The following is a 24779-nucleotide window of genomic DNA, read 5'->3' as shown; positions in this document are numbered from 1 at the left end:
GTAGAAATGCAAAGATTGATTATATCACGACCATTTATTTAATAGGATTCCTGATGGAAAAGCACCGAGGTTCCCGAAGAAACCGACAATCCGTCAAGAAGGCGACATCCTTGTTATGGAATGCATGCTGGAGGCGAATCCCGCACCAGATATCACATGGTTCCAAGGGACCAAAGCAATTGCTGACAATTCGCGCGTACGCATGTTGAGGAAGGCCATCGGCAAAGATAACTACATGCTTACGCTTGAGATATCGAATCCAACTCGCGAAGACGGCGGCAATTATCGCTGTAACGCGTTCAATAACTTCGGCGAAAGCAATGCAAACATATCGCTTAATTTCCAAGGTATTCCCATAAATATTTTAAGAGTATTTCAGGTTCCGAATCGAGTGGATTGTGGACCGTAATAACTTGCACGAGCATGGCCTAATCGCAGTAGCAGAAGCGCCTGCTCATGCCTTCCGCTCATCCATACTTTATCTTTCTAGGCGGAGACAACGCAGCTGGATATGCACCTTCGTTCATTGAGAAACCGAAAATCATACCTAATGACACAGGTACCCTTATAACCATGAAATGCAAGTGTAAAGCCAAGCCAAAACCAGAAGTCACCTGGTTTAGGGGAACTACCGCCGTGAAGGAATCATCGAAGATTAAGATGACAGTAGTCGACAAAGAGGAGGAAATTTACGAACTATCACTCGAAATCAAGGTATGAGGATTGAAATTATCCGATGGGAAAAGAAATATTAAAAATATTTTTGCAGGATCCCTCGGGACCCGACGGCGGCACCTACAGGTGTCACGTACAAAACGAATTTGGCGAAAGCAACGCAAATCTTAACTTGAACATTGAGGCTGAACCGGAACCAGAGGGCGATGGACCTACGTTTGTGGAGAAGCCACGTATCACCTCGCACCAAGGCGGAAAATTGGTGATCATGGACTGCAAAGTTCGTGCTAACCCTAAGCCGACAATCGTGTGGTACCGCGAAGGCAAAGTCGTTTCAGAATCAAGCAAAATTAAGATTAGCTTCGAAAAAGTTAGCGAAGATATCTACTACATCAAATTGGAACTTAAGGATCCAGGCACCGAGGACTCAGGTCTTTACAAATGCAACATCAAAAACGATTTGGGCGAATTGAACGCCAATCTTACACTCAACATCGAAATTATCCCAGTGATTAAGGAGAAACCAAAGGTGATTAAGATTGTCAAAAAGCGCACAGTTATCGTTGAGTGCAAGGTTCTCAGCAAATTCGAACCAGAATGCACATGGTTCAAGGAATCGACAGCAATCAAGGAAGGCGCGCGGCACAAAGTGCGCATTGAACAAGTCAAAGATGTAAGTTATTTTGTTATTGTTCTATTTCCATAGATCGATATTTATTATTGTCTTGACAGGGCGAGTTTGCAATCAAACTGGAAATATCCGAAGTCGAATCTAAAGACAAAGGTTCATACAAATTGGTTGCGCGCAACGAGAAGGGAGAAGCTACCTCGCAAAATGTGGAAGTAACTGATCTTCCACCGGAGGAGAAGCCGAAGGGTGAAAAACCAAAGATCACAAAACTCACCAATGTCGTAAGTGCATGATTGTTTTTATCGAAGTGTGATGATAATTAATAATTTTAATTTTCTGTCTAGTCCATTGAAGAAGGCAAATCTTGCGACTTTATTTCAAGCCTTAAAGTATCCGAAACAACTGTCATCATCACCTGGTATAAGAACACAACCATAATCAAAGAATCTACTGACATCAAGATCACATTCGATGGTTCCGTTGCTCGTCTGAGTATCAGCAAATGCAAAGTTTCACATGCCGGTACTTACAAAATCGTCGCCAAGAACGAATTTGGCGAGGACGAATCGACTGCCATCCTGACAGTTTCCGAAAAGAAGGAGGAGGAGAAAGAGGAAGAAAAGGTATTTATTTTTTCTTGTCCCCCTTTATGTTTGTCTGTTTATACGTGTATTTTAGATCGAAGAAAAGAAGAAGGTCGAAGAAAAGAAAAAGGTCGAGGAAAAGAAGAAGGTTGAGGAGAAAAAGAAGGTCGAAGAAAAGGTAGGTTTTGTTTGTTATATATGTTGATATGAAACGTCTATATTTGTGATTGTTTTAAAGAAAAAGGAAGAAGAAAAGAAGGTTAACGACGTAGCCAAAAAGAAGGTCGAAAAGAAAGAGGTAATATATATTTATTGTTGTTGTACATTCCTATAAATGTAAATTTCAGGAGATCGTTGAAAAGAAAGCAGAAAGAAGGTCTTCAGTTCAAAAGGTAAGAATCTGTAAAGTATGTTTTCTATGTTTATACTAATAATTGTATGTCACATGAAAACACACAAAAAAAAACAAATAGGTCGAACAGAAAATTGAATCCAGAAGGAGTTCCGTTATCAAAACGGAGGAAACTATCATTCAGGATGGTGAATCAAGGTCAGCCAGTAGAAGGTCTTCGATCCAACAGGTTGTTGTTATTGTTCATTATCCTTTAAATTTCTGGAATTGTTCTAATGAAATATTATTTAGGAGGAAGAAACAATTTCCGAATCTAGACGCTCGTCCATTGTCGAAGAAAAGAAAAAGAAGAAGGTAAATAGAAAATGCGTTGCTTCCACAATGAGAAAATTATTCGAAAAAAAAAATACGACTTCTACATAAAATGCAAATCACACAATTATATAATACTGATCATTTGTAAACATTCATTAGGTCATCAAATCCAAGGGAGAAAAGTTAGAGTCGACACCGGAAACCGTAAGTATACATTCTATCCATAGATGTCTGAAATGTTTTCAATTCGGAATACCTTATTGCACATCTCAATTATATAACACAAAGTACACGAACATCTGTAAAATGTTGTAATGTTTTGCATATTCAGAAAACACCCACGACACCAACAAATGACATTGAATCCAAATTCGCTAAAGCTTCGGAGGACGAGAAAAAGACGGCGGTGAAGCCTGAAAAGAAGGTCGAGCCACAGAAGGCTGCTGAACCTGATAAGAAGGTGGAACCAGTTGCAAAGGTTGAACCGGCAACAAAATTAGAAACACCTGACATAAAGAAAACACCGGAGATTAAAGAACCGAAGAAAGCACCGGAGATTATTGAACCCGAAGAAACAACAAAGACAGGTCGAAAATTATCTGTTAAGGTACACAACATAATATACATAACTTGACCTACTTCTAAGCAAAGTTCACCAATATTGTTGAACGCAAATAATTGGAAAACATTGCACTTTACGAAATAACACTATATTTCATACCCTACTCAGCACTCATACTATTACTTTATTCTGTTTCATTCGGTACATTTTACACCCGCCATAAAGGTTCTAAGATACGATCCAATGGTGTTCATACCAGATCCAGAGATTCCAAAAATCAACATACCTGAATTAACTGTGGTAATTGCTAAGATTCGCACAACGAATCTATATAAGCTGCACTGATTTTCACGATTGAATATTAAGTAACTTTTCATTCCTATACTAAACGTCCTCTAGATTTGTTCCTGTCACAATTCACAATATCTCGTGTGTTCCAATTATTTTCTTCATCTTAATGTGTATCTATGTATGTGTTTCATGAACCGTCCCTTCTGTGCTGTCCAATAGACCGAAGAGAAGATGACCAACGAGAAAGTGAAATTGGTAAGTTACGTTTATTTTTCGTACATACTACATACATCTTCACATTACACGACTTTTAGTTGGTTATTTTTATCGCAGCAATTGTTTTTCTATTTTGCTCGTCCACTTTTCTCTTTTGTATTATTTTTGTGTTATTTTTCTGCAAGAGATATTTCTATTCTGGATTCTTATTTTTTTAAGTCTCTATATTTTTTTGTGGATGAACCTATCGTTCAGATTTTTATTAATTTAATCAGACGCACATAACGTAAATTGCAATATTTATATAGCAATCGAAGACTCGGATTCCACCGAAATCTACAAAACTTGAATCGTTTATAAACGTTCAACTGAAACCTGTAGTTCGAGATGCAAAACAGGCAGAACAGGCTAGTCTAGATCATGATCTGAAGGTAAACTAATTGGAGCTGCGTCTCACGCTGTATTATATCTCCTTTCAATTTCTTCTTTACTACTATTGTTCAACTATCTTCTATCTATATGTGTCTCTTTCTATCTGTCTATCTATCTATCTTTATATATGTTTCTTATATATGTGTCTCTCTTTGTATATATATATTTCTTCTATATGTATGATCTTCCGTTCGCTGGTGCAATGTTATATCGCCTTCTCTAAATGTTAGCTTGATGTTGCCTTTGCAAAAAAATACTGCAGTCTATACTAGTCAACACAGTATCACAATGCTTCTTCGCTTTGATTCGTTAATAAAGAATTCTTTTTTGGTGGATATGTTTAGAAGGCGACGGAGAAAACGAAAGAAGTCGAAAAGAAGAAGGTCGTTAAGAAAGAGGAGAAAGAGAAGGTCTTCGATTTGCCAGTAATTCCAGATTACGATAGACCTGTACTAGAGAAATATGAAAAGGGACCTGAATACGAGTACGGTGGCCGAGATAAAACTAAACTCGTCAAGGTGAGCTTGGCGCAAAATAAATTGGCCAGCATATTCTTAGCCTCTATAGATATAATCTGCATAAAAATATTTATAATTGATGCTTTATAAATGAACACTCAGTAACGTCTTGGCAGCTTCATCAAATATTTTCAGCCTTTGAATATTCCGCTGTTTGAGTATCATCAAAGCTCTCTTTGATTCATCACTGTAATGATGTTCCGTTTAGGACAAACCTGCGCTGCCCGAAGTTAAGAAGCCAGTGATCGAAGTTAAGAAACCAGAAGCACCTAAGATCGAAGTAGTCAAGGAGAAGACACCGGAACCGAGGAAGGCTTCTTTGGCGCCTGGATCGGGTGCATCAAGCCGACGAGGCTCCCTTATCCCACCGGAGGATATGGGACGTAGAGCCTCTCTCATCATCACAGACGAGGTATGCACGCACTTACCATTTCTAAATGCAAACATTTTTACACACTTTCAGAATATTACACGTTTCGTGGTTCGTTCGTGATCCGTCCGTTGTTGTTTGGTTCAAAATATTTGTTTTATTAATATTTGTATGTCCAATATAGGAAAATAGGAAACTCCGACCAGGAGAAGTCCTCGACGAGAAAAAGGTAATGGAACCCAAGGGGTCTTCAAAGTACTCGCCTTGCATCATTTCTTCGATCCATGTCAATATAAATATATGTATTGTGCTTATTATCTTTACACGACTGACACCTAAAAGCACGCGATTTTGTAGCTCGAAGAATACTCGAAATACGAAATTTCGTCGTGCAGGAAATTATTTGCAGGGATTCGTTAAAATTCAGATGAATTATTTTTCATAAGTATCAAAATATAAATCCGTGCAAATAATTTACGAAAAATACACATAGCATTACACAAACCTAGAACTTTAACACGCATTATTTAGCTCCAGCTCCAGGCGGCCGTGCAGATAATAAATATAATTTTGTGGTTCCACCACGAGTATGTGCTCTTAAATATCGTATATCATGTTGTTAAATGTTGCATTATTGCTCGCAGGGTGGAAAATTGAGACCTGGTGAAGTACTCGATACAAAGGTGAGATTTGTGTAAACGAACACAAATTTGGCCTGATCTTTAATATACTCTTTTTTCTTTTGATTGGATTTTGTATTTGAATTTGGGTTGATCTACTTTATCATATAAAACCACATAACATTATTAATAGTAATCTGTCTCTCTGTAATTGTAATTCTTATCGTTTAAAGACAAAAGGCAGAAGACCGGGAGAATTGCAAGGCCCGAACGAAAAGCAGGTTAGAAACAGGCATAAAGTAGGAAATAGCGATTTCGAATCAGTCAATAAAAAAAATACATGTCTGTGTCTAACTATTTGAGATTTTCTTTTTAGAATCTTCAAGTGACCAATTTTGGAAATTGGTTCATTGATAATAAATAATTATTATCGTATTTTTTTGATTTAACTTATTATATGTCACAACTGTAAATAATATTTGTATAGAATTAGATAGTGTCTAACGACGAAATTAAAACAGAGAATTCGTTTCCAACGAATATAGACAAGAGCCCAATTTCTGTTTTTCTTCTTCAATCTTTTTTTTTTAGACTTATTATTTGTGTATCAGCTAATCAAACTTTTGTTTCTATGTTTATTTTTTTGTTGTTTTTGTTTAATTGTATGATGAGATTTTCTTCGCCGTGTTTTAATCGAACGCAGAGATCTATCAAAAAACCGAAAACGACAGTTTTGATCTCGAGTACATGTACACACTCGTACGTTTACGTAATAATAATTCGCTAATGCTGCAGCTTGTAAACCCTAATAAATAATGTTATTTCAAGCTAACCGTTAATGAGTAATACCGAGGTACAAAATTGCATTAATTAATTAAAAGTATTTGCCAAAAGAACGGGCGAGCAGGTGATTTAATGAATTATTTTTAATTAGCGTCGTCGTCCCAGTTCTGACGTCCGCAGACCAAGCATCGCCGATATGGAGGACTTTATTAATAAAGTCTCGACACCTCTGCGTCCATCCGGATCCGGCGGACCGCCAAGCATTGTTGATGTACAGGAAAGTTATTCTGCTGTTGAAGGTAACAACATCATGAGTCATATTACAAATATTTTTCTCAATCGTATATTTACTATGTCTCAGACCAAAATGGTTACATCGGTGTGCAAGTCGAGGGTAATCCGCCACCAACATTCAAATTCTATAAGGTAATAGATCATTATTATAATCATTTACTAGTTCTAAATATACTAATACCTCTTTTCAGGGTGTCACTGAAATCATCGAAGGAGGTCGTTTCAAGTACATCACTGAGAGCGATAGCAATATGATCACACTCTGCATCCGCAAAGTTAAACCCAACGATGAGGGTCAATATAAGATTATTGTGAGCAATATCCACGGTGAAGATTCTGCTGAGATGATGCTCTATGTATCTGGTAAGCATGAAATATAATCTCATATAATCAACAAATATTGATTGATTGCATTATAATAGATGCTAGCGGAATGGACTTCCGCGCTATGCTCAAGAAGAGGAAATACGCCAAATGGGGCGAGAAGAAGGACGACCCAGATTGGGGTGACCTGAAGGAGGTGGAAAAACCGATGCCTCAGCTCAAGAAAGTCGAACAGGTCAGGTTTTCTAAGCAATTATTCTTTACCAATAAATATCGTGCTCGTTTCTTCAAAAAAACATTCCTAAACTCTAAATTTATTTTATAATTTCGTTAATTTTTTTCTTTTAATTTTTTTAATGGCCATTTGAACATGTTTTACCTCATTTTATGGGGACCTAGTTTAAGTGATGTATTTTTTGCCATTTATAGCCTGATAAAGGGCACCATATGGTTTTATCCGGATGGTTCATAGACGAGGATAAAATTTGTGTTATGGTCGATGGGAATGTTGTCACCGAGGTGCGCGCCGATAAAGGGGGCAACCTAAATTGGACTTGGTTAAAGGTTGGACAACCACATCCAATCCAAATAAATATCCTACACGTTTCCAAAAGAAAGCAAGAAAGAAAATTACTCTCGAATCGAAATTGTTAATATAACGATGCGTCTCCATTTAACAAGTTTTGGGCATTGTTTATTTTGAATACAACTTTTTTTTTATTTATTTTACTTTAGGGCTGTTTAGTGTCGCCGCCAGAGGGGTATTTTGTCATTTTTTTGGTTTTGTTTTTATTTTCTGTCTCGTTACTTAATTATGTATATTTTTAGTTTTGTGATTATGTCTTTAGTGAAATTGTTGGAGTAAATGAGTGCTTCTCTCTTTCTGTCTCTATTTCTGTCTCTCTTACACACGCTCATACACTCACATAGATACATACTCACGTACAATGTTGTTCTGTTTATATGCTTCACGCATATCTTCGACTACATTGAAATACGGTATAAATTGTTGGATAAAACACATGAAGGGTGATTTGCTTATTATTCTTGCAGAGACAAAATGGCACGTGGGTTAGAAAGTTCAGCTTAGCTGGTGCTATAGCAGATTGGCCAAGGCTAAAAACGCGCGAGGTTCTTATGACAGCATGAATCTACAAAATTGTTCATACTTTGATTAGATGTGAGATGTGCGCTGAAATGCTTGCAAGCTTATTATTGTAACTCTTTGGAGACTCATCCTTATATCACTCAAAATTTATGGATTTCGGACTAACAAAATGTAGAATTAATCAATTAGAACGAAAAGCAAAAATTCTTTCACTAATTTTCCTTTTTAATTCTACTCTCTTTCTATTCTATCATTAATCTTCAAAAATATATAGAAGCTTAGGTTGTCCTGCTTTTTAGGAAGTATTTAACATACAACGAAGGCCTTCATTGGATGAAGTCATAACTGATTGGCCGAATCTTCTACAAACAGAGCATCCTAAGGTTGGCACTAAGATGGCTATGAATCTTTGCGTTGCAGAGTTTTTAAATGCAATAACAATATATATATATAAATATATACAAAACAAAATATATTAATAATATCGCAACTAATGTTGTTGTTGTGATGACAATTTTTGTACTTGTTACATATCAGTTTTATCTATTAAATTAATTAAAAGGATATGAGATAATGTATCTAAATATACATTATTTCAGTATAAAACCAGTATTGGATTACATCTAATAAAAAATTGTCTTTCACGCAATATTTTCTATTTCATTTTTCTTGATATATACTTCTTTATTTTCGTTCTTTGTTTTTCGTTTTGCTTTCTCTTATTATTATTTGGTTGAATTTGCTTCTACTAGCAATCATCTTACACTTTGCATGCAGCTCTTCCACTTTCGCTCTCGCCATCTCTTAATTTCTATTTTCTCCTTTCTTTTTGCGAATGAGTGAAGGGTGGAATGACACTGTTTCAGATACACTTCAGATTCCTGAGTTTTAGTTTCTGTTTTGTAGACACCGACGTCTTCCCGAAGGCCATCATTAGCTGACTTAATACCAGATTGGCCTGTTTTACACCATTTTACAAAAACGGAGGTTGGATGTTACCGCACAACACTTCTTTGTATCAATACTTCTTTTGTGCACGATCTGTCACCACAAAAAAACAATCTTGGAACCGCTGTACATTACTCCCTGCTTACTTAATTTTAGTGTCACAAATTTAATTCTCCAAAATGGATGTTGTCGGCATATTTGGATACGTCTGCATGCAGAAATACACACGTAGTTTTCTTGATATTATGTTTTTTTTTAATATTTTCTTTTTTATTCTTTTTGGAAGAACATTTTTACAGTGATTTTTTCAACATATTTTTAGATTTTCCGGTTTGGATGCTGAACGACTATTTTGATTTTCAGCATTCATCTTTTTACGTTTACATATAAAAATGTGCTATTTAGAACTGTCAATAATGTGCATTTTGTACGTTTACAGAAAAAGGAAACATTCTTGAAACCACTTATCGATCAATTCGCCAAGGAAGGAAAAGACAAGAAGGTCGTTTTCGAAGCGGCATTCTCCAAACCAAACTGCAAACCCAAATGGATGTTCAGGAAAGATGTATGTAAATGTGATTGCATGTACCACAATATTTCTAATGCAATCTTCGATTTCAGGAACTATTCCCTGGCTCTAAGTACAAGTTCAAGAACGAAAATGACACTTATCAATTGGTTATCATGAATCCCAAAGTGGATGATACTGGCAAATACACCATTGAAATTGGAGGTGTTTCCAGTATAGGTTATCTGAACGTCGACGAACCTGATCCAATATACACGTTCACCAAGCAATTGAAGAAGAAGTACGATGGTTACACCAAGCACGAAACTATATTGGAGTGCCATGTCAGCTCCAACATGGCGATTGTCGGCTGGTACAAAGGTACAGTCAAATTGGAAGACGGCAACAAATATTCTATCTCAAAGGATTTGTCCGGTGTTTGCAAATTAACCATCAAAGAATGCGAGATCGAGGATAGCACCGAATACTCTTGTAAACTCGAGAAGCAAACTGAAAATAATAGAACCGTGACTCAAGTCACCATCGTCGAATATCCTTACAAGTTCGTAAAAGTACTGAAACATCAACAGCTCGTTGAGAAGGAAAACATTACATTAGTGTGCGAATTGGATGATGCCTCTGGCGATGTCAAGTGGTTCAAAGGAACACAAGAAATCACCGGCGATAAACGTCTGGTAGTTACCAAGGATGGACGTAAACGTAAGCTGGTTGTCAAGGATGCTAAAGTTACCGACGCTGGAATGTATTCTTGCGTCAGCAACGCTGACAAGACAGAAGCTGAAATTGTTATCAACTATCTGAACAGGTTCAACAAAAAACTGAAAGATACTGACGCCATTGAGCGCGAGAAGCTCATCCTGGAAGTTGAACTGCAAGATCAAACCGCTCCAGCGGAATGGACTTTCAATGGCAAACCTATCGTACCCTCTGAAAGAATTGAAATTAAGAACTTGGGCGGTGGTAAGCACCAGCTCGTCTTTAATAAACTTGAGATGGAAGACGATGGCGAAATTATGTGTGAATCTGGTAAAATGCAGTCTTCCATGAAACTGTCCGTTAAGAAGGGTGAGAGCAAACCCACAATCGATTTCCCTACGACGTTCGAAGCTTCGGCTAGCTCTATGATTCTTATGGATGTCCCATACACAAGTAAAGTTACCATCGTCTATTAGGGAATTATTGATAATTAATTGTATCTCTTTGTGTTCTAGTTGATGGCACCCGGCAAACGCCAGTCGAAGCCAAGATCATCAAGGATGGCAAAATTCTTCCGCTTAAGGAAGTGGACGTCGTGATTGGTGAGAACAAGGTCACTTATAAATTCAAGAAGCCTGCTCGCGAACAATCTGGAATGTATCAAATCAAACTGTCCAATGGACAAGGAGAAGATGTTAAGGATGTCAATATCATCATGCAGACTACGCCCGCTCCACCAGAAGAAGTTAACGTATTTGATATATTCCAAACCTCCTGCCAAGTATCATGGAAGAAGCCCGTCGACGATGGTGGTGCTCCAATTGCTCACTATATCGTAGAAAGACAGGACCTCAGTCTGAAAGCTGGTTGGGATAACGTTGGAGAAGTTCCAGCTGGTCAAGCTACAACATACAAAGTAGAAGGACTCATTCACAAGAAGCAGTACAAATTCCGTATTCGTGCGGTAAATAAGCTCGGCGCCGGAGAACCAGCCACTTTCGGTAAACCCGTTCTCGCCAAGGATCCCTGGGATGAACCAAGTAAACCCAAGGACGTTGAGGTTGTGGATTGGGATAAGGACCATGCGGACCTCAAGTGGAACAAGCCTGATAACGATGGTGGTGCTCCAATCACCGGGTACATCATTGAATTCAAAGACAAGTTTGGCCAGGAATGGAAGAAAGGGGTAGAAGTACCCGGAGAAATGTTCAATGGAACAGTTCCAGGTCTCAAGGAAGGTGGTCAATACGAATTCAGAGTTCGTGCGGTTAACAAGGCTGGACCTGGTGAACCTAGCGACACCACTAAACCAATCATCGCTAAGTGCAGATTTGTTAAGCCTTACATTATCGGTAATGATCTGATTAATATTATCGTTAAAAAGGGACAAGTTATCAAGTATGATATTAAATATGGCGGTGAGCCTGAACCAGAAGTCACTTGGTTATTGGAAAAGAAGGAGATCAAGCAAGATGCTGAAGAACGTATTACTTTAGACAAATACGAAAAGAACACAGTTATCACTGTACGCAGAACTACTCGTGCCGACAGCGGTAAATATACCTTGAGACTGACAAACACTTCAGGTACTTGTGAAGGTGTCGCCGATGTCGTAGTTCTTGACAAACCTACACCACCAAAGGGACCACTTAAAATCGAGGAAGTTAGATCCGACCACGTTAAAGTTAAATGGCAGAGACCTGATGACAATGGTGGTAGCGATATCACCGGTTACGTACTGGAAAGATTGGATATGGATACTGGTCGCTGGATTCCGGCTGGCGAAGTAGGACCAAATGATGATAACTTCACATTCAAGGGATTGACGCCCAAAAAGAAGTACAAGTTCCGTGTTAGAGCCAAAAACAAGGAAGGCGAGTCCGAACCCCTGGAAACTGAAGACGCGATTACTGCCAAGAATCCCTACGATGAACCACCAGCTCCGGGTAAACCGGAGATCGTTGATTATGACAACAAGAGTGTTACGCTGAAATGGGAGAAACCAGAAAACGACGGTGGTCGCCCGATTTCTCACTACACTATTGAAATGAAAGACAAATTTAGTCCTGATTGGATTGAAGTTACTACTACTGAAGGACCAGAACCCGAGGGTAAAGTTGAGGGATTGAAGGAGAAGATGGTATACCAATTCCGTGTACGAGCCCACAACAAGGCAGGAAAAGGTGCCCCATCAGAAGCTACTGACAATCACTTGTGCAAACACAAGAACCGTAAGTGATCAATATATTATTTCGGGCTGTTTCCTAATAGTTTTTTTTATTTTACAGTCAAACCTCGCATTGATCGCGAAATGTTCAAGTCGATCATTATTAAAGCAGGCCGTACACACAAATGGTCTGTGGACATATCTGGTGAACCAGCGCCAACTGTTAAATGGGTATGGAGAGACGAAATACCTTTAACCAACAGTGATCGTATTAAGATCGAGAATGTTGATTACCATACCGATTTCACTCTTACAAATTCCGTCCGTAAAGATACCGGCAAATATACATTGATTGCCGAAAACGTTAACGGCAAAGATGAAGTTACTGTCGAGCTGACAGTGCTCGGTAAACCGGGATCACCAAAGGGTCCTTTAGAAGTCTCCGATGTTACTGCCAACAAATGCAAAGTTGGTTGGAAGAAACCGGAAGATGACGGTGGTTGTCCCATCAAGGAATACGAAATCGAAAAAATGGATTTGGCAACCGGTAAATGGGTTCGCTGTGGACGTGTTCCCGTTGACAAAATGGGTGATAAACCAGACGAATTGGAGTTTGAAGTAACTGGTCTTAATCCAGGATCAGAATACAAGTTCCGTGTAACAGCTGTAAATGACGAGGGCGATTCCGAACCATTGACCAGCCTTCAAGGAACAGTTGCCAAAAATCCATTCGATGAACCTGGCAAGCCTGGTACTCCAGAGATCACTGACTACGACAACAAGGGTGTCAATCTCAAATGGGCTAAGCCTAAGAATGACGGTGGTGCACCAATTGAAAAATACATTATTGAAAAGAAAGACAAATACAAGCCTGATTGGGAGAAAGCTGGAGAAGTTTCCGGTGATAGTCTTGAAGCCAGAATTGAAGATCTCAAAGAACGTGGAGAATATCAATTCCGTGTTGTCGCTGTTAATAAAGCCGGCCCCGGATCACCATCCGATGCTTCCAACATGCAAATCATTAAGCACAGATCACGTAAGTTACTGTTCATGCATGCTTATGTTATATTTGTATTAATTTTAATTTTGTTTATTTCGTTCCACAGTTAAACCAAGAATCGATCGCACAAATCTTAAACCAATTATTGTACGTGCTGGTAAAGTCATTAAGTATGATATTGATGTGAGAGGTGAACCTCCACCAACTATAACCTGGTATCAAAATGACAAAGAAGTGTTATCCCAGGAGAATGTTGAAATTGTCAATGTTGATTACAATACCAAATTGACGATTACCAATTCGATCCGCAAGAACACGGGCTTGTACAAAATTAAAGCCGTCAATGAGCACGGTCAAGATGAGGCCGAAGTTGAGGTCTCTGTTTTATCATCACCTGGTAGACCTAAGGGTCCACTCAAAGTGGCCGACGTTACAAAGAATGGCGCTAAGCTGAAATGGGAGAAACCCGAAGACGATGGCGGTAAACCAATTACCGGATACGTCGTTGAAAAACTGGATAAAGCTACAGGCCGATGGGTCCCTGTTGGTAGAACAAACGACACAGAAATGGATGTTAAAGGTTTACAAGAGGGACACGAATATCAGTTCAGAGTAAAGGCCATTAACGATGAAGGCGAATCAGAGCCCTTGGAAAGCGACGGTTCTATTGTCGCAAAGAATCCTTACGATATTCCCGGCAAACCTGGTACTCCACAAATTGTTGACTGGGATGCCGATAGGGTTGACCTCAAATGGACCGCTCCTAAGAGTACCGGCGGTGCACCTATTACTGGTTATGTAATTGAGAAGAAAGAGAAATTTTCTACATCTTGGGATGAAATTCACAGCACCAATACTCCAGATTGTGATGCGACCGTGCCTGGCCTGAAAGAAGGAAACACCTACCAATTCCGTGTGAGAGCTGTTAACAAAGCAGGACCTGGTGAACCGTCTGATGCTACCAACCCGCATGTGGCTAAGGCCAGACATCTGAGACCACTCATCAACAGGGACAAGTTGCACACCGTCAAGGTACGCGCTGGACAATTGGTGAAATTCGATGTTGACGTTCGCGGTGAGCCTCCACCAAAGATCACCTGGAGTTTCGCTGGCAAACCTCTGGAAAGTACAACACATACCAAGATTGAAAACGAAGACTATAACACTAAGTTAGCGATCGCAGACACAACTCGCAAGGATACAGGCACTTACACCATTCGTGCCGAGAACGAATCTGGATTCGATGAAGCTCCTGTGGAGGTAATCATCTTGGATAAACCTGGTAAACCAGAGGGACCATTGGAAGTAACCGACGTTCACAAAGAAGGTTGCAAGGTTAAGTGGAACAAACCTAAAGATGATGGTGGCTTACCGATTACTGGCTATACTGTTGAGAAGCAGGAAGCCGGTAGCGGCCGATGGGTACCTGCTGGTTTTGTAGATGCCGACAAACTGGATCTGGAACTTACAGGTCTGGAACCGAACAAGAAATACCACTTCCGTGTAAAGGCCGTCAACGAGGAAGGCGAATCTGAACCTCTTGAAACAGATACTGCCATTACCGCAAAGAATCCATACGATATCCCAGCAGCTCCAGGTCTTCCGGAGATTGTTGATTGGGATGAACACTCTGTAAAACTTAAATGGGAAAAACCTGTTCGCGATGGTGGAGCTCCTATTACTGGCTACGTCATTGAAGCTATGGACAAATTTGTTGGTCAATTCGTAAAGGTTGCTGAAGTCGGACCTACCTGCACCGGAACAGTTCCGAAACTGGAAGAAGGAAACCAATACAAATTCCGCATTCGTGCAGTAAACAAAGCCGGTCCATCTGAACCTTCCGAACAAACCAACTGGCACACCGCTAAGGCCCGATTCTGTAAGCATATATGAAATTATTATATATTGATTTTTTATTGAATATTTTTTAGTGAAACCATTGATCGATCGTACAAACTTGAACGCTCTAACAATCAAGACTGGATTATCCATCCACTTGGACGTAAACGTCGCTGGAGAACCAGCACCAGTTATTACATGGTTCCGCGATGGCAAAGAAATTACATCCGATGAAATTATTCGCATCGATAACATTGATTATAACACGAAATTCTTCGTCATGAAGGCAAAACGTAATCTCAGTGGCAAATACACAATTACCGCCAAGAACGAGGTCGGTGAAGATACTGCCGATATCCAAATTACAGTACTGGGTAAACCAGGCAAACCAAAGGGTCCATTAGATGTTTCCGATGTGACGAAACACGGATGCAAGTTGAAATGGAAGAAACCCGAAGACGATGGTGGTACTCCAATCGATTACTATGAAATTGAAAAACTTGATCCAATTACCGGTAGCTGGATTCCGTGCGCTAAGAGCTCGGAACCTGAAGCAAATATTACCGGTTTGCAGGAAGGTAAACCATACAAGTTCAGGGTAAAGGCCGTGAACAAAGAAGGCGAATCTGAGCCTCTTGAAACAGAGAAAACGATTATTGCCAAGAATCCGTTTGATGAACCTGGCAAACCTGGCCGCCCCGACCTCAAGGACTGGGACAAAGATTTCGTGGAATTGGCTTGGAAACCACCAGCAAGCGATGGTGGTGCTCCAATTGATAAGTACATCATTCAAATGCACGACAAGGCTGGTCGTGGCTGGACCGATGCTGCGGTAGTTTCTGGAGACAAAACTACTGGACGTGTAGAAACCGTCGAAGAAGGACACGAATACGAATTCCGTATTGTTGCTGTTAACAAGGCTGGTCCTGGCGAGCCTAGTGATCCTTCGAAACCTGTGATCGCAAAACCGAGATTCCGTAAGTTTATCCATCTTCAAGTAACCACAAGAAATAATAAACATTTGTTTTATTATAGTTGCACCACGCATCGACCGCAAGAATTTGCAAAAGAAGATACTTAGGGTTGGACAACTCCTTCGCATGGATGCCGACGTTACTGGCGAACCTGCACCAGTTGTCACTTGGACTCTTAAAGAGCAACTCCTGAGAAACACTGACCGTTTAAAGATCGAGAACGAAGACTATAAGACATCCTTTACTCTTCAAAAATGCAAACGCTCCGACACCGGTATTTATATCGTTACCGCTAAGAACGATAGTGGTGTTGACACAGTAGAAGTCGACATCCAAGTTCTTAGCAAACCAACCAAACCAAAGGGACCACTCAAAGTATCAGACGTTACCGCCGAAGGCTGTAAACTTAAATGGGAACCACCAGAAGATGATGGTGGTGAGCCAATTTCCGGTTATGTTGTGGAAAGACAAGACGTTGAAACCGGCAGATGGGTACCAGTTACCACTACTAAAACTCCGGAAGCTGATGTTACTGGATTAACTGAAGGAAAAGATTACCAGTTCCGTGTAAGAGCTGTTAACTCTGAAGGAGAATCTGAACCTCTCGTCACAGACCTTCCAACAACAGCCAAGAATCCATTCAAAGAACCAGATGCACCTGGTAAACCAGAAATCAAGGACTGGAGTCGCAATCATGCTGATCTTAAATGGACTCCACCCAAAGACGATGGCGGCGTACCCATTACTGGTTACATCGTTGAAAAGAAGGATCCGTCTGGTACCAAATGGATCAAGGTTATGGAAGTGCCTGGAAACAAAACTGATGCCCGAGTACCTGATCTTATCGAAGGTCAGAAATACCAATTCCGTGTGAAGGCAGTCAATAAGGGAGGAGAGAGTAAACCATCTCCACCTTCGGAAACGATAACTGCTAAAGACAGATTTGTACCTCCCAAGATCGATCGCAGCACGTTGCGAGACCTTACAGTCAAGGCTGGTCAACAAATTCGCCTCGACGTTAAGATCTCCGGTGAACCTCCACCAACGAAGTCCTGGTTCCTTAACAAGGCTAGACTTGAAAAGGGTGATGACTATAATATCGAATTAGAAGATTATAGAACCAAACTAGTCATCACCTCTGCTAAACGTTCTCACACTGGTATATTGGTTATCAAAGCTGAGAACACGTCTGGCAAGGATGAAGCAAGCATTGAAATTAAAGTACTGGATAAACCAAGTAAACCAGAAGGTCCTCTTAAGATCAGTGATGTGCACAAAGAAGGTTGCACACTCAAATGGAATCCACCAGTGGATGATGGCGGTGTTCCTATTGAATTCTACGCAGTAGAAAAACTGGATCCAGATACAGGCCGTTGGGTCGCTGCCGGTCGCTCGAAGGAACCAAAAATCGAGCTGAACAACTTAGAACCTGGAAAGGAATATAAATTCAGGGTTGCAGCAGTTAATGCTGAAGGAGAATCAGAACCTCTCGAAGCCGAACAAAGTATCATTGCTAAAAATCCATTCGGTAAGTTATAATACTTAATTAGACTTATGGTTGTTTATACATTTACTTCTGTTACAGACGAACCTGGAGCTCCTGGAACTCCGGAAGTTACCGACTGGGACAAGGATCATGTTGATCTCAGATGGACCCCACCAGCTAACGATGGTGGGTCTCCAATCACAGGATACGTTATCGAGAAGAGGGAAAAGGGTTCTCCACGCTGGACCAAAGCTGGAGAAACTGGACCACACGACACCAAAGGCACTGCTGATAATTTAGACGAAGGTGTTGAATATGAATTCCGAGTTCGCGCAATAAATGCTGCTGGACCTGGAGAACCAAGCAACGCCTCTAAATCTGTAGTGACGAAGCCTCGCAGATGTAAGTTAATTTTAAATGACATTATTGGAGTGTATACTTAATATTTTTTTGTATAGTGGCTCCTAAGATTGATAGGAAGAACCTGCGTGATCTAACTGTCAGAGAAGGCGAACCTATTTATATTGATGTTAAGATTATCGGAGAGCCAGCACCTACAGTGTCGTGGTATCTTGATAATAAGTCAATAGCCTCTCCTAGAGTACGTATCGACGATATCCCATATAACTCCAAGTTCTTCAACGATAATCCTGAAAGGAAGGACAGTGGAGTATATAAAATTCAAGCAACGAATAAGTATGGTCAAGATACCGCCGAAATTGAAATCAATATAATTTGTAAGTTAATTTACAATTGCGAATTGTTTAGCAAATGTTTATCACTTATATGTTTTTGTTAATTTCATAGCTAAGCCAGGAAAGCCCGAAGGACCATTGGAGGTGTCGGATATCCACAAGGATGGATGCACACTGAAATGGAAGAAACCAAAGGATGACGGTGGTGAGCCAATCGAAGGTTACGTTGTTGAGAAATTCGATCCAGAAACTGGATTATGGTTGCCTGCTGGAAAAACTATTGGCAACACTCCAGAATTGGCCGTAGATGGTCTCATTCCTGGTCACGAATATAAATTCCGTGTCAAGGCTCTTAACAAGGAGGGTGAATCTGAACCTCTCGAAACTCTTGGCAGCATCATTGCCAGAGATCCATTCAGTAAGTACTCAAGGTTATATACACGATTCATCAAAATACATTTATTTCAATCACTTTGCAGCCAATCCGAGTAAACCAGGTGCACCAGAACCAGAAGATTGGTCTGCTAACCATGTTGAACTTAAATGGGCCGAACCACCATCAGATGGAGGATCACCGATCACTGGATATATTATCGAAAGGAAGGATAAATACAGTCCAATGTGGGAAAAGGCTTTGGAAACCACAAGCTCATCTCCAACTGCTACCATCAACGGACTTATTGAGGGCAATGAATATCAATTCCGTGTCATTGCTGTCAACAAGGCAGGTCAAAGTGAACCTTCAGAACCTGGCAAAACATTCGTTGCCAAGCCTAGATTCCTTGCACCTCGCATCGACAGAAGACATCTTCATGATGTTACTATTTCTGCTGGATCTGCTCTCAAATTCGATGCCAATATTATAGGCGAACCTGCTCCAACTGTAGAATGGAGATTCCAAGGATCTAGAATGACAAGCGATAAGACTATCGATATTACAAATGTAGAATACAATACTAAATTGGTAATTCGTCCTGTTAAACGAGAAAATACTGGCGAGTACAACGTAACCGCAACGAACAGTTCTGGAAAGGATACCCACACTATTAATGTGACTGTAACAGATAAACCTACTTCACCTGAAGGACCTTTGCAAATATCCGATGTTAATAAGCATGGTTGCAAATTGAAGTGGAAACGCCCGAAAGATGACGGTGGCACTCCAATTGAATATTACCAGGTTGAGAAGATGGACCCAGAAACTGGATGCTGGGTACCTGCTGGAAGATCCACAGAACCATCAATGGAAGTGACTGGCCTTAGTCCAGGTCATGAGTACAAATTTAGAGTGGCTGCAGTAAATGCAGAAGGTGAATCAAAACCACTAGAAGCTGAAGAAACCATTGTTGCTAAGAATCCATTCGACGAACCTGGAGCGCCTGGACACCTTAAGGCGACTGACTGGGACAAGGATCACGTTGACTTGGCCTGGACTCCACCAAAGGATGATGGTGGTTCTCCAGTGACCGGTTACATTATTGAAAAGAAGGATAAGTTTGGCGACTGGGAGAAGGCTTTGGAAGTACCCGGAGATCAATTAAAGGCGACCGTGCCTGACTTAACTGAAGGACAACCGTACCAATTCCGTGTGCGTGCCGTCAATGCTGCCGGTCCAGGTGACGCTAGTAATGAAACACCAACAATCATTGCCAAGCCACGCAATTTGGCACCAAAGATCGATAGGACAAACCTTATCGAAGTTCGAATCAGGGCTGGACAAAACTTCAACTTTGATGTTAAAGTCACCGGTGAGCCTATGCCTGAAACCAAATGGTTGCTCAAGGGAAAAGAAGTTAAGAATGACAACAGAACCAAAGTGCAGCATGGTGAATATATTACCAAGATTAATATACGTAATGCAACTCGCGGCGAGTCGGGAACCTACACCATCACCGCTGAGAACATCAACGGCAAGGATATCGCTGAAGTTGAAGTTACTGTTCTTGATAAACCTAGCCCACCAAATGGACCCCTTAAAGTATCCGACGTTCATGCGAAGGGATGCAAACTCAACTGGAGGCCACCGTCTGACGATGGAGGTCAACCCGTCGAAAAGTATGTTGTTGAAAAGATGGACGAGGCCACCGGAAGGTGGATTCCTGCAGGAGAAACCGAAGGACCTGTCACGTCACTGGATGTGGATGGTCTTACACCTGGAAAGAAATATAAATTCAGGGTTTCTGCTGTTAACAAGCAGGGCAAATCTGAGCCATTGACAACCACCCAAGCTATCGAAGCTAAGAATCCGTTCGATGAACCTGGAAAGCCGGGAGTTCCTGAAATCATTGATTACGACAAGGACTTTGTTGAGCTCAAATGGGATAAACCAGAGAGCGATGGCGGATCTCCAATTACAGGCTACGTCATTGAGAAGCGCGATAAATTCAATCCTAATTGGGAAAAATGCGCCGAGGTTGAAGGAGATGTTTCTGTTGGCAAAGTGAAAGATCTGATCGAAGGAACTCCATATGAATTCCGTATTCGTGCTATCAACAAAGCTGGACCAGGAGAGCCAAGCGATGCTTCCAAGATTCACGTGGCCAGAGCTAAAAATCGTAAGTATTGACAATAATTGAATTACAACCAATATTAAATAAATATTCATTCATTTTAGTGCCACCTAAGATTGACAGAAACGTGTTCTTGGATATCAAAATCAAAGCAGGACAGACTTTCGAATTCAATGTACCAATTATTGGTGAACCACCACCAAGCAAGGAATGGGAAGTCAAAGGAACATTCCTCATTGCAACTGATCGTATTAAGATTACCAATGAGGATTACATGGCCAGGTTACGAATCACCGATGCTAAACGTTCCGACAGTGGTCCTTACCAACTGACTGTTAAGAACATCAATGGCAGGGATTCTCACACTGTTAATGTAACCGTGTTGGATATTCCTTCCCCACCAGAAGGACCTCTTAAAGCTGATAATGTTACCAAATCATCGGTTACACTGCACTGGCGACCACCGAAGGACGATGGTGGTTCTGAAATCAGTCATTATACAGTGGAGAAACAAGATGCTGAAACTGGCCGTTGGGTGCCAGTTGGAGATTCTATTGGTACACAGATGCGCGTCGATCATCTTGCAGAAGGTCATGACTACAAGTTCCGTGTTCGAGCTGTTAACAAGCAAGGAGATTCTCTTCCTTTGACCACATCGGAGAGCATCACCGTTAAAGATCCGTTCACGAAACCAGATAGGCCCGGACAACCCGTGGCTACCGATTGGGACAAGGATCATGTCGATCTTGAATGGACTGCACCAAAGAAGGATGGAGGTGCTCCAATCTCCTCATACATCATTGAAAAGAAACCTAAACATGGAACCTGGGAAAAGGCTTGCGAAATTCCCGGCGGTCAGACCAAGGGCACCGTGCCAAACCTTGTCGAAGGCGAGGAATACGAATTTAGAGTTATCGCTGTTAACAAAGGAGGCCACAGCGAGCCCAGTGAAGCATCGGCTCCTGTAATTGCCAAACCAAGATTCTTGGCACCGAACTTCAACAAGACTCTTTTAGAAGATCTAGTTGTCAAGGCGGGTAACCGCATTGCTTGGGAAATTCCAATTGAGGCATCCCCCAAGCCGAAGGCACAATGGGTACTTAATGGCAAGGAATTGCATTCGACCGACAGAATGGACATGTACGTGTCCATGACAAAGGTCACATTTGAAATTCCATTCTCACTTAGATCAGATACCGGAAGGTACACCCTTACATTGACAAACGACCTGGGCACATGCTCGGCATCAGCCAACGTACTTGTCATCGACCGTCCAAGTCCACCCCAGCCACCTCTCGAAGTAAATGGAGTTACCAAAGACTCTGCTCGTATTAGCTGGCGCATACCATTAGACGATGGAGGCTCTCCAATTCTTCATTACATTATTGAAAAAATGGATGTATCTCGTGGAACCTGGTCTGATGCTGGCATGTCTACATTTACCCATCACGAAATTACCAGATTAATCCACAAGAAGGAGTATTACTTCCGTGTGAAAGCCGTTAACTCTGTAGGTGAATCCGAAGCATTGGAATTACCAAGAAGCATTATTGCTAAGAACGAGTTTGACGAACCCGATGCTCCTGGAAAACCACAAGTTACTGATTGGGATAAGGATCGCGTAGACCTGGAATGGTCTGCACCTAAGAACGACGGTGGTTCTCCTGTCACTGGTTATATCATCCAGAAGAAGGAGAAGGGAAGCCCATACTGGAGTAATGCCGCAACCGTACCATCAAACAAAACCAATGCCAGAGTACCAGATTTAGTTGAAGGTCAAGAATATGAATTCAGAATTATCGCCACCAACAATGCCGGAAACAGTGAGCCATCTGAGCCATCTGACATGGTTACTGCTAAGGCCAGATACCGTAAGAAACATCATAACAATGTAATTCGATTTAATCTAAACTCATTTATTACAGTGGCACCAAAGATTAAGACACCGCTCAATGATATCCGTATCAAGGCCGGCCTCATTCTTCACATCGATATCGACTTTGTTGGTGAACCAACACCAGAGGTAGAATGGTCTGTAAACCATAAGCCACTGGCTGCCGATGAACGCACCACTGTCACATCCATCGGTCATCATACAATTGTGCATACTGTCAATGCCAAACGCACTGACAGTGGTTTGTACCATATTCTCTTGAAGAACAGTTGTGGAATTGACGAGGGCTCATTCCAAGTCATCGTCCTTGACCGTCCTGCTCCACCAGAAGGACCATTGGAATACGAAGAAATTACAGCTCAAAGTGTCACACTATCTTGGAAACCACCTAAAGATAATGGTGGTAGTGAAATTACGTACGTACTTCTTTACAATTGATTGTGTTGCAATTATAGTAATCTAATTATTTATTGTATTATTTGAAATTTCAGCGGTTACGTCATCGAGAAACGTGATCTTACGCACGGTGGTGGCTGGGTACCTGCTGTTAACTACGTGAATCCCAAAAACACCCACGCTGTTGTACCTAGATTACTTGAAGGAACCAAATATGAATTTAGGGTTCTGGCTGAGAACATGCAAGGTCGTTCAGAACCATTGCAAACTGAGAAGCCAGTCGTTGCTAAAAATCAATACGATGTTCCTGGTAAACCTGGAAAGCCCGAATTGGTAGATAGCGACAAGGATCACATTAAGATCAAATGGACTCCACCGATCAGCAATGGAGGATCTCCTATTGTGGGATATGATGTCGAGAGACGTGACCGTGCTACTGGCAGATGGATCAAGGTCAATAAAGAACCAGTTCGTTTGCAAGAATTCTACGATGATCGTGTTCAAGAAGGACATGCTTACGAATACAGAGTATCTGCTGTGAATGCAGCTGGACCAGGAAAACCAAGCGACTCCTCAAATGCTTTCATTGCCAAACCCATGAAAGAAAAACCGAAGTTGTGGTTGGATGGAATTATTGGTCGTAAAATTAAAGTACGTGCTGGAGAACCTGTTAAAATTGACATTCCATTGTCTGGCGCTCCGATTCCAAAGGTTGAATGGAAGAAGAGTTCAATCGTCATTCCGGAATCGAACAGAGTATATGTAATATAACTATTTAATTTAGATATTTTGAATATTTTTATAATTTTTGTTCTTAATTACAGACTGAAACTAACAGCGAACATACTTGTCTCCGCATAGAATCATCCAACCGTGATGATTCTGCCAAATATACTGTCACAGCTACAAACGAGTACGGATCCGATTCCGGTGACATTGAAGTTATCGTTGTTGACAAACCTGGAATTCCAAAGGGTCCATTGCAATACACTGAAACTACTCAAGAGACGGTGTCATTGTCTTGGAATCCACCAGAAGACGATGGCGGTGGCGATATTACCAATTACATCGTAGAGGTCAGCGAATTCGGTACAGACAGTTGGAGGCCATGCCCTGGCTTCTGTCCAAGAACTTCCTTTACAGTCCGCGGACTGACCGAGGGCAAGAAATACGTTTTCCGTGTTCGCGCCGAAAATATCTATGGCGTTTCTGAGCCTCTTGAAGGAAAACCTGTCGTCGCAAAGAGTCCGTTCGATCCACCAGGTCCACCAAGCCAACCCCAAGTTGTCGGCTACACTCCTTCCAGCTGCTCACTCAAATGGAACCCACCAGCAGTCACTGGTGGCAAACCAATTTCTGGTTATTACATTGAAAAACGCGAACGCGGGGGAGATTGGCTCAAGGTCAACAATTACCCTACACCAAACAACAGCTATACCGTACAAGATTTGCGTGAAGGAAACAAATATGAGTTCCGTGTTGTCGCAGTTAACGAAGCTGGTCCAGGAGAACCAAGCAGACCTACTGAGCCTATTGTTGCTGGTCACCAAAGATGTATGTTCTTATCATA

General features: G+C 41.1%; 2 protein-coding genes across 9 annotated transcripts in view; both read left to right on the top strand.

Moving 5' to 3' along the window:
• LOC108559213 (twitchin) overlaps positions 1 to 24779 on the top strand; it is a 36548-nt gene that overhangs the window by 3346 nt on the left and 8423 nt on the right. The window contains exons 8-44 of one of the 8 annotated variants that reach the window (XM_017916411.1): positions 46 to 347; positions 491 to 714; positions 770 to 1348; positions 1408 to 1587; positions 1651 to 1929; positions 1985 to 2068; positions 2129 to 2188; positions 2238 to 2282; positions 2364 to 2471; positions 2534 to 2596; positions 2717 to 2761; positions 2889 to 3164; positions 3630 to 3665; positions 3935 to 4057; positions 4403 to 4576; positions 4785 to 4988; positions 5591 to 5640; positions 5811 to 5847; positions 6501 to 6648; positions 6711 to 6775; positions 6835 to 7006; positions 7066 to 7202; positions 9463 to 9588; positions 9645 to 10701; positions 10764 to 12479; positions 12537 to 13451; positions 13522 to 15294; positions 15347 to 16231; positions 16290 to 17756; positions 17814 to 18116; positions 18173 to 18451; positions 18522 to 18827; positions 18889 to 20964; positions 21024 to 22790; positions 22845 to 23229; positions 23305 to 23971; positions 24034 to 24763. In XM_017916411.1, the coding sequence (XP_017771900.1) occupies positions 46 to 347; positions 491 to 714; positions 770 to 1348; positions 1408 to 1587; positions 1651 to 1929; positions 1985 to 2068; positions 2129 to 2188; positions 2238 to 2282; positions 2364 to 2471; positions 2534 to 2596; positions 2717 to 2761; positions 2889 to 3164; positions 3630 to 3665; positions 3935 to 4057; positions 4403 to 4576; positions 4785 to 4988; positions 5591 to 5640; positions 5811 to 5847; positions 6501 to 6648; positions 6711 to 6775; positions 6835 to 7006; positions 7066 to 7202; positions 9463 to 9588; positions 9645 to 10701; positions 10764 to 12479; positions 12537 to 13451; positions 13522 to 15294; positions 15347 to 16231; positions 16290 to 17756; positions 17814 to 18116; positions 18173 to 18451; positions 18522 to 18827; positions 18889 to 20964; positions 21024 to 22790; positions 22845 to 23229; positions 23305 to 23971; positions 24034 to 24763 (17843 nt within the window). Of the gene's footprint in view, positions 1 to 45; positions 348 to 490; positions 715 to 769; positions 1349 to 1407; positions 1588 to 1650; positions 1930 to 1984; positions 2069 to 2128; positions 2189 to 2237; positions 2283 to 2363; positions 2472 to 2533; positions 2597 to 2716; positions 2762 to 2888; positions 3165 to 3629; positions 3666 to 3934; positions 4058 to 4402; positions 4577 to 4784; positions 4989 to 5590; positions 5641 to 5799; positions 5848 to 6500; positions 6649 to 6710; positions 6776 to 6834; positions 7007 to 7065; positions 7203 to 9462; positions 9589 to 9644; positions 10702 to 10763; positions 12480 to 12536; positions 13452 to 13521; positions 15295 to 15346; positions 16232 to 16289; positions 17757 to 17813; positions 18117 to 18172; positions 18452 to 18521; positions 18828 to 18888; positions 20965 to 21023; positions 22791 to 22844; positions 23230 to 23304; positions 23972 to 24033; positions 24764 to 24779 lie in introns of all 8 variants that reach the window. The other 7 variants (XM_017916404.1, XM_017916405.1, XM_017916410.1 and 4 more) reach the window with 7 other exon arrangements.
• LOC108559219 lies at positions 7212 to 9209 on the top strand. The gene is made up of 3 exons (XM_017916420.1): positions 7212 to 7531; positions 8375 to 8458; positions 8982 to 9209. The coding sequence occupies exons 1-3, from the start codon at positions 7415 to 7417 to the stop codon at positions 9171 to 9173; spliced, it is 393 nt and encodes a 130-aa protein (XP_017771909.1). The 5' UTR covers positions 7212 to 7414; the 3' UTR covers positions 9174 to 9209.

This window comes from Nicrophorus vespilloides, unplaced genomic scaffold, assembly GCF_001412225.1.
Source record: "Nicrophorus vespilloides isolate i.1.1-1 unplaced genomic scaffold, Nicve_v1.0, whole genome shotgun sequence".
In the NCBI taxonomy this organism is placed as follows: domain Eukaryota; kingdom Metazoa; phylum Arthropoda; class Insecta; order Coleoptera; family Silphidae; genus Nicrophorus; species Nicrophorus vespilloides.
Note: the sequence above shows the minus strand (reverse complement) of the source record. Positions and strands in the feature narration are given on the sequence as shown.

Bases quoted from the DNA above. Each gene is read 5' to 3' on its own strand.
- LOC108559219 (XM_017916420.1), top strand. From the start codon at position 7,415: ATGGTTTTATCCGGATGGTTCATAGACGAGGATAAAATTTGTGTTATG. The intron at 7,532-8,374 runs GTTGGACAACCA...CCTGCTTTTTAG, and splicing joins TAAATTGGACTTGGTTAAAG to GAAGTATTTAACATACAACG. The intron at 8,459-8,981 runs GTTGGCACTAAG...TCTGTTTTGTAG, and splicing joins TACAAACAGAGCATCCTAAG to ACACCGACGTCTTCCCGAAG.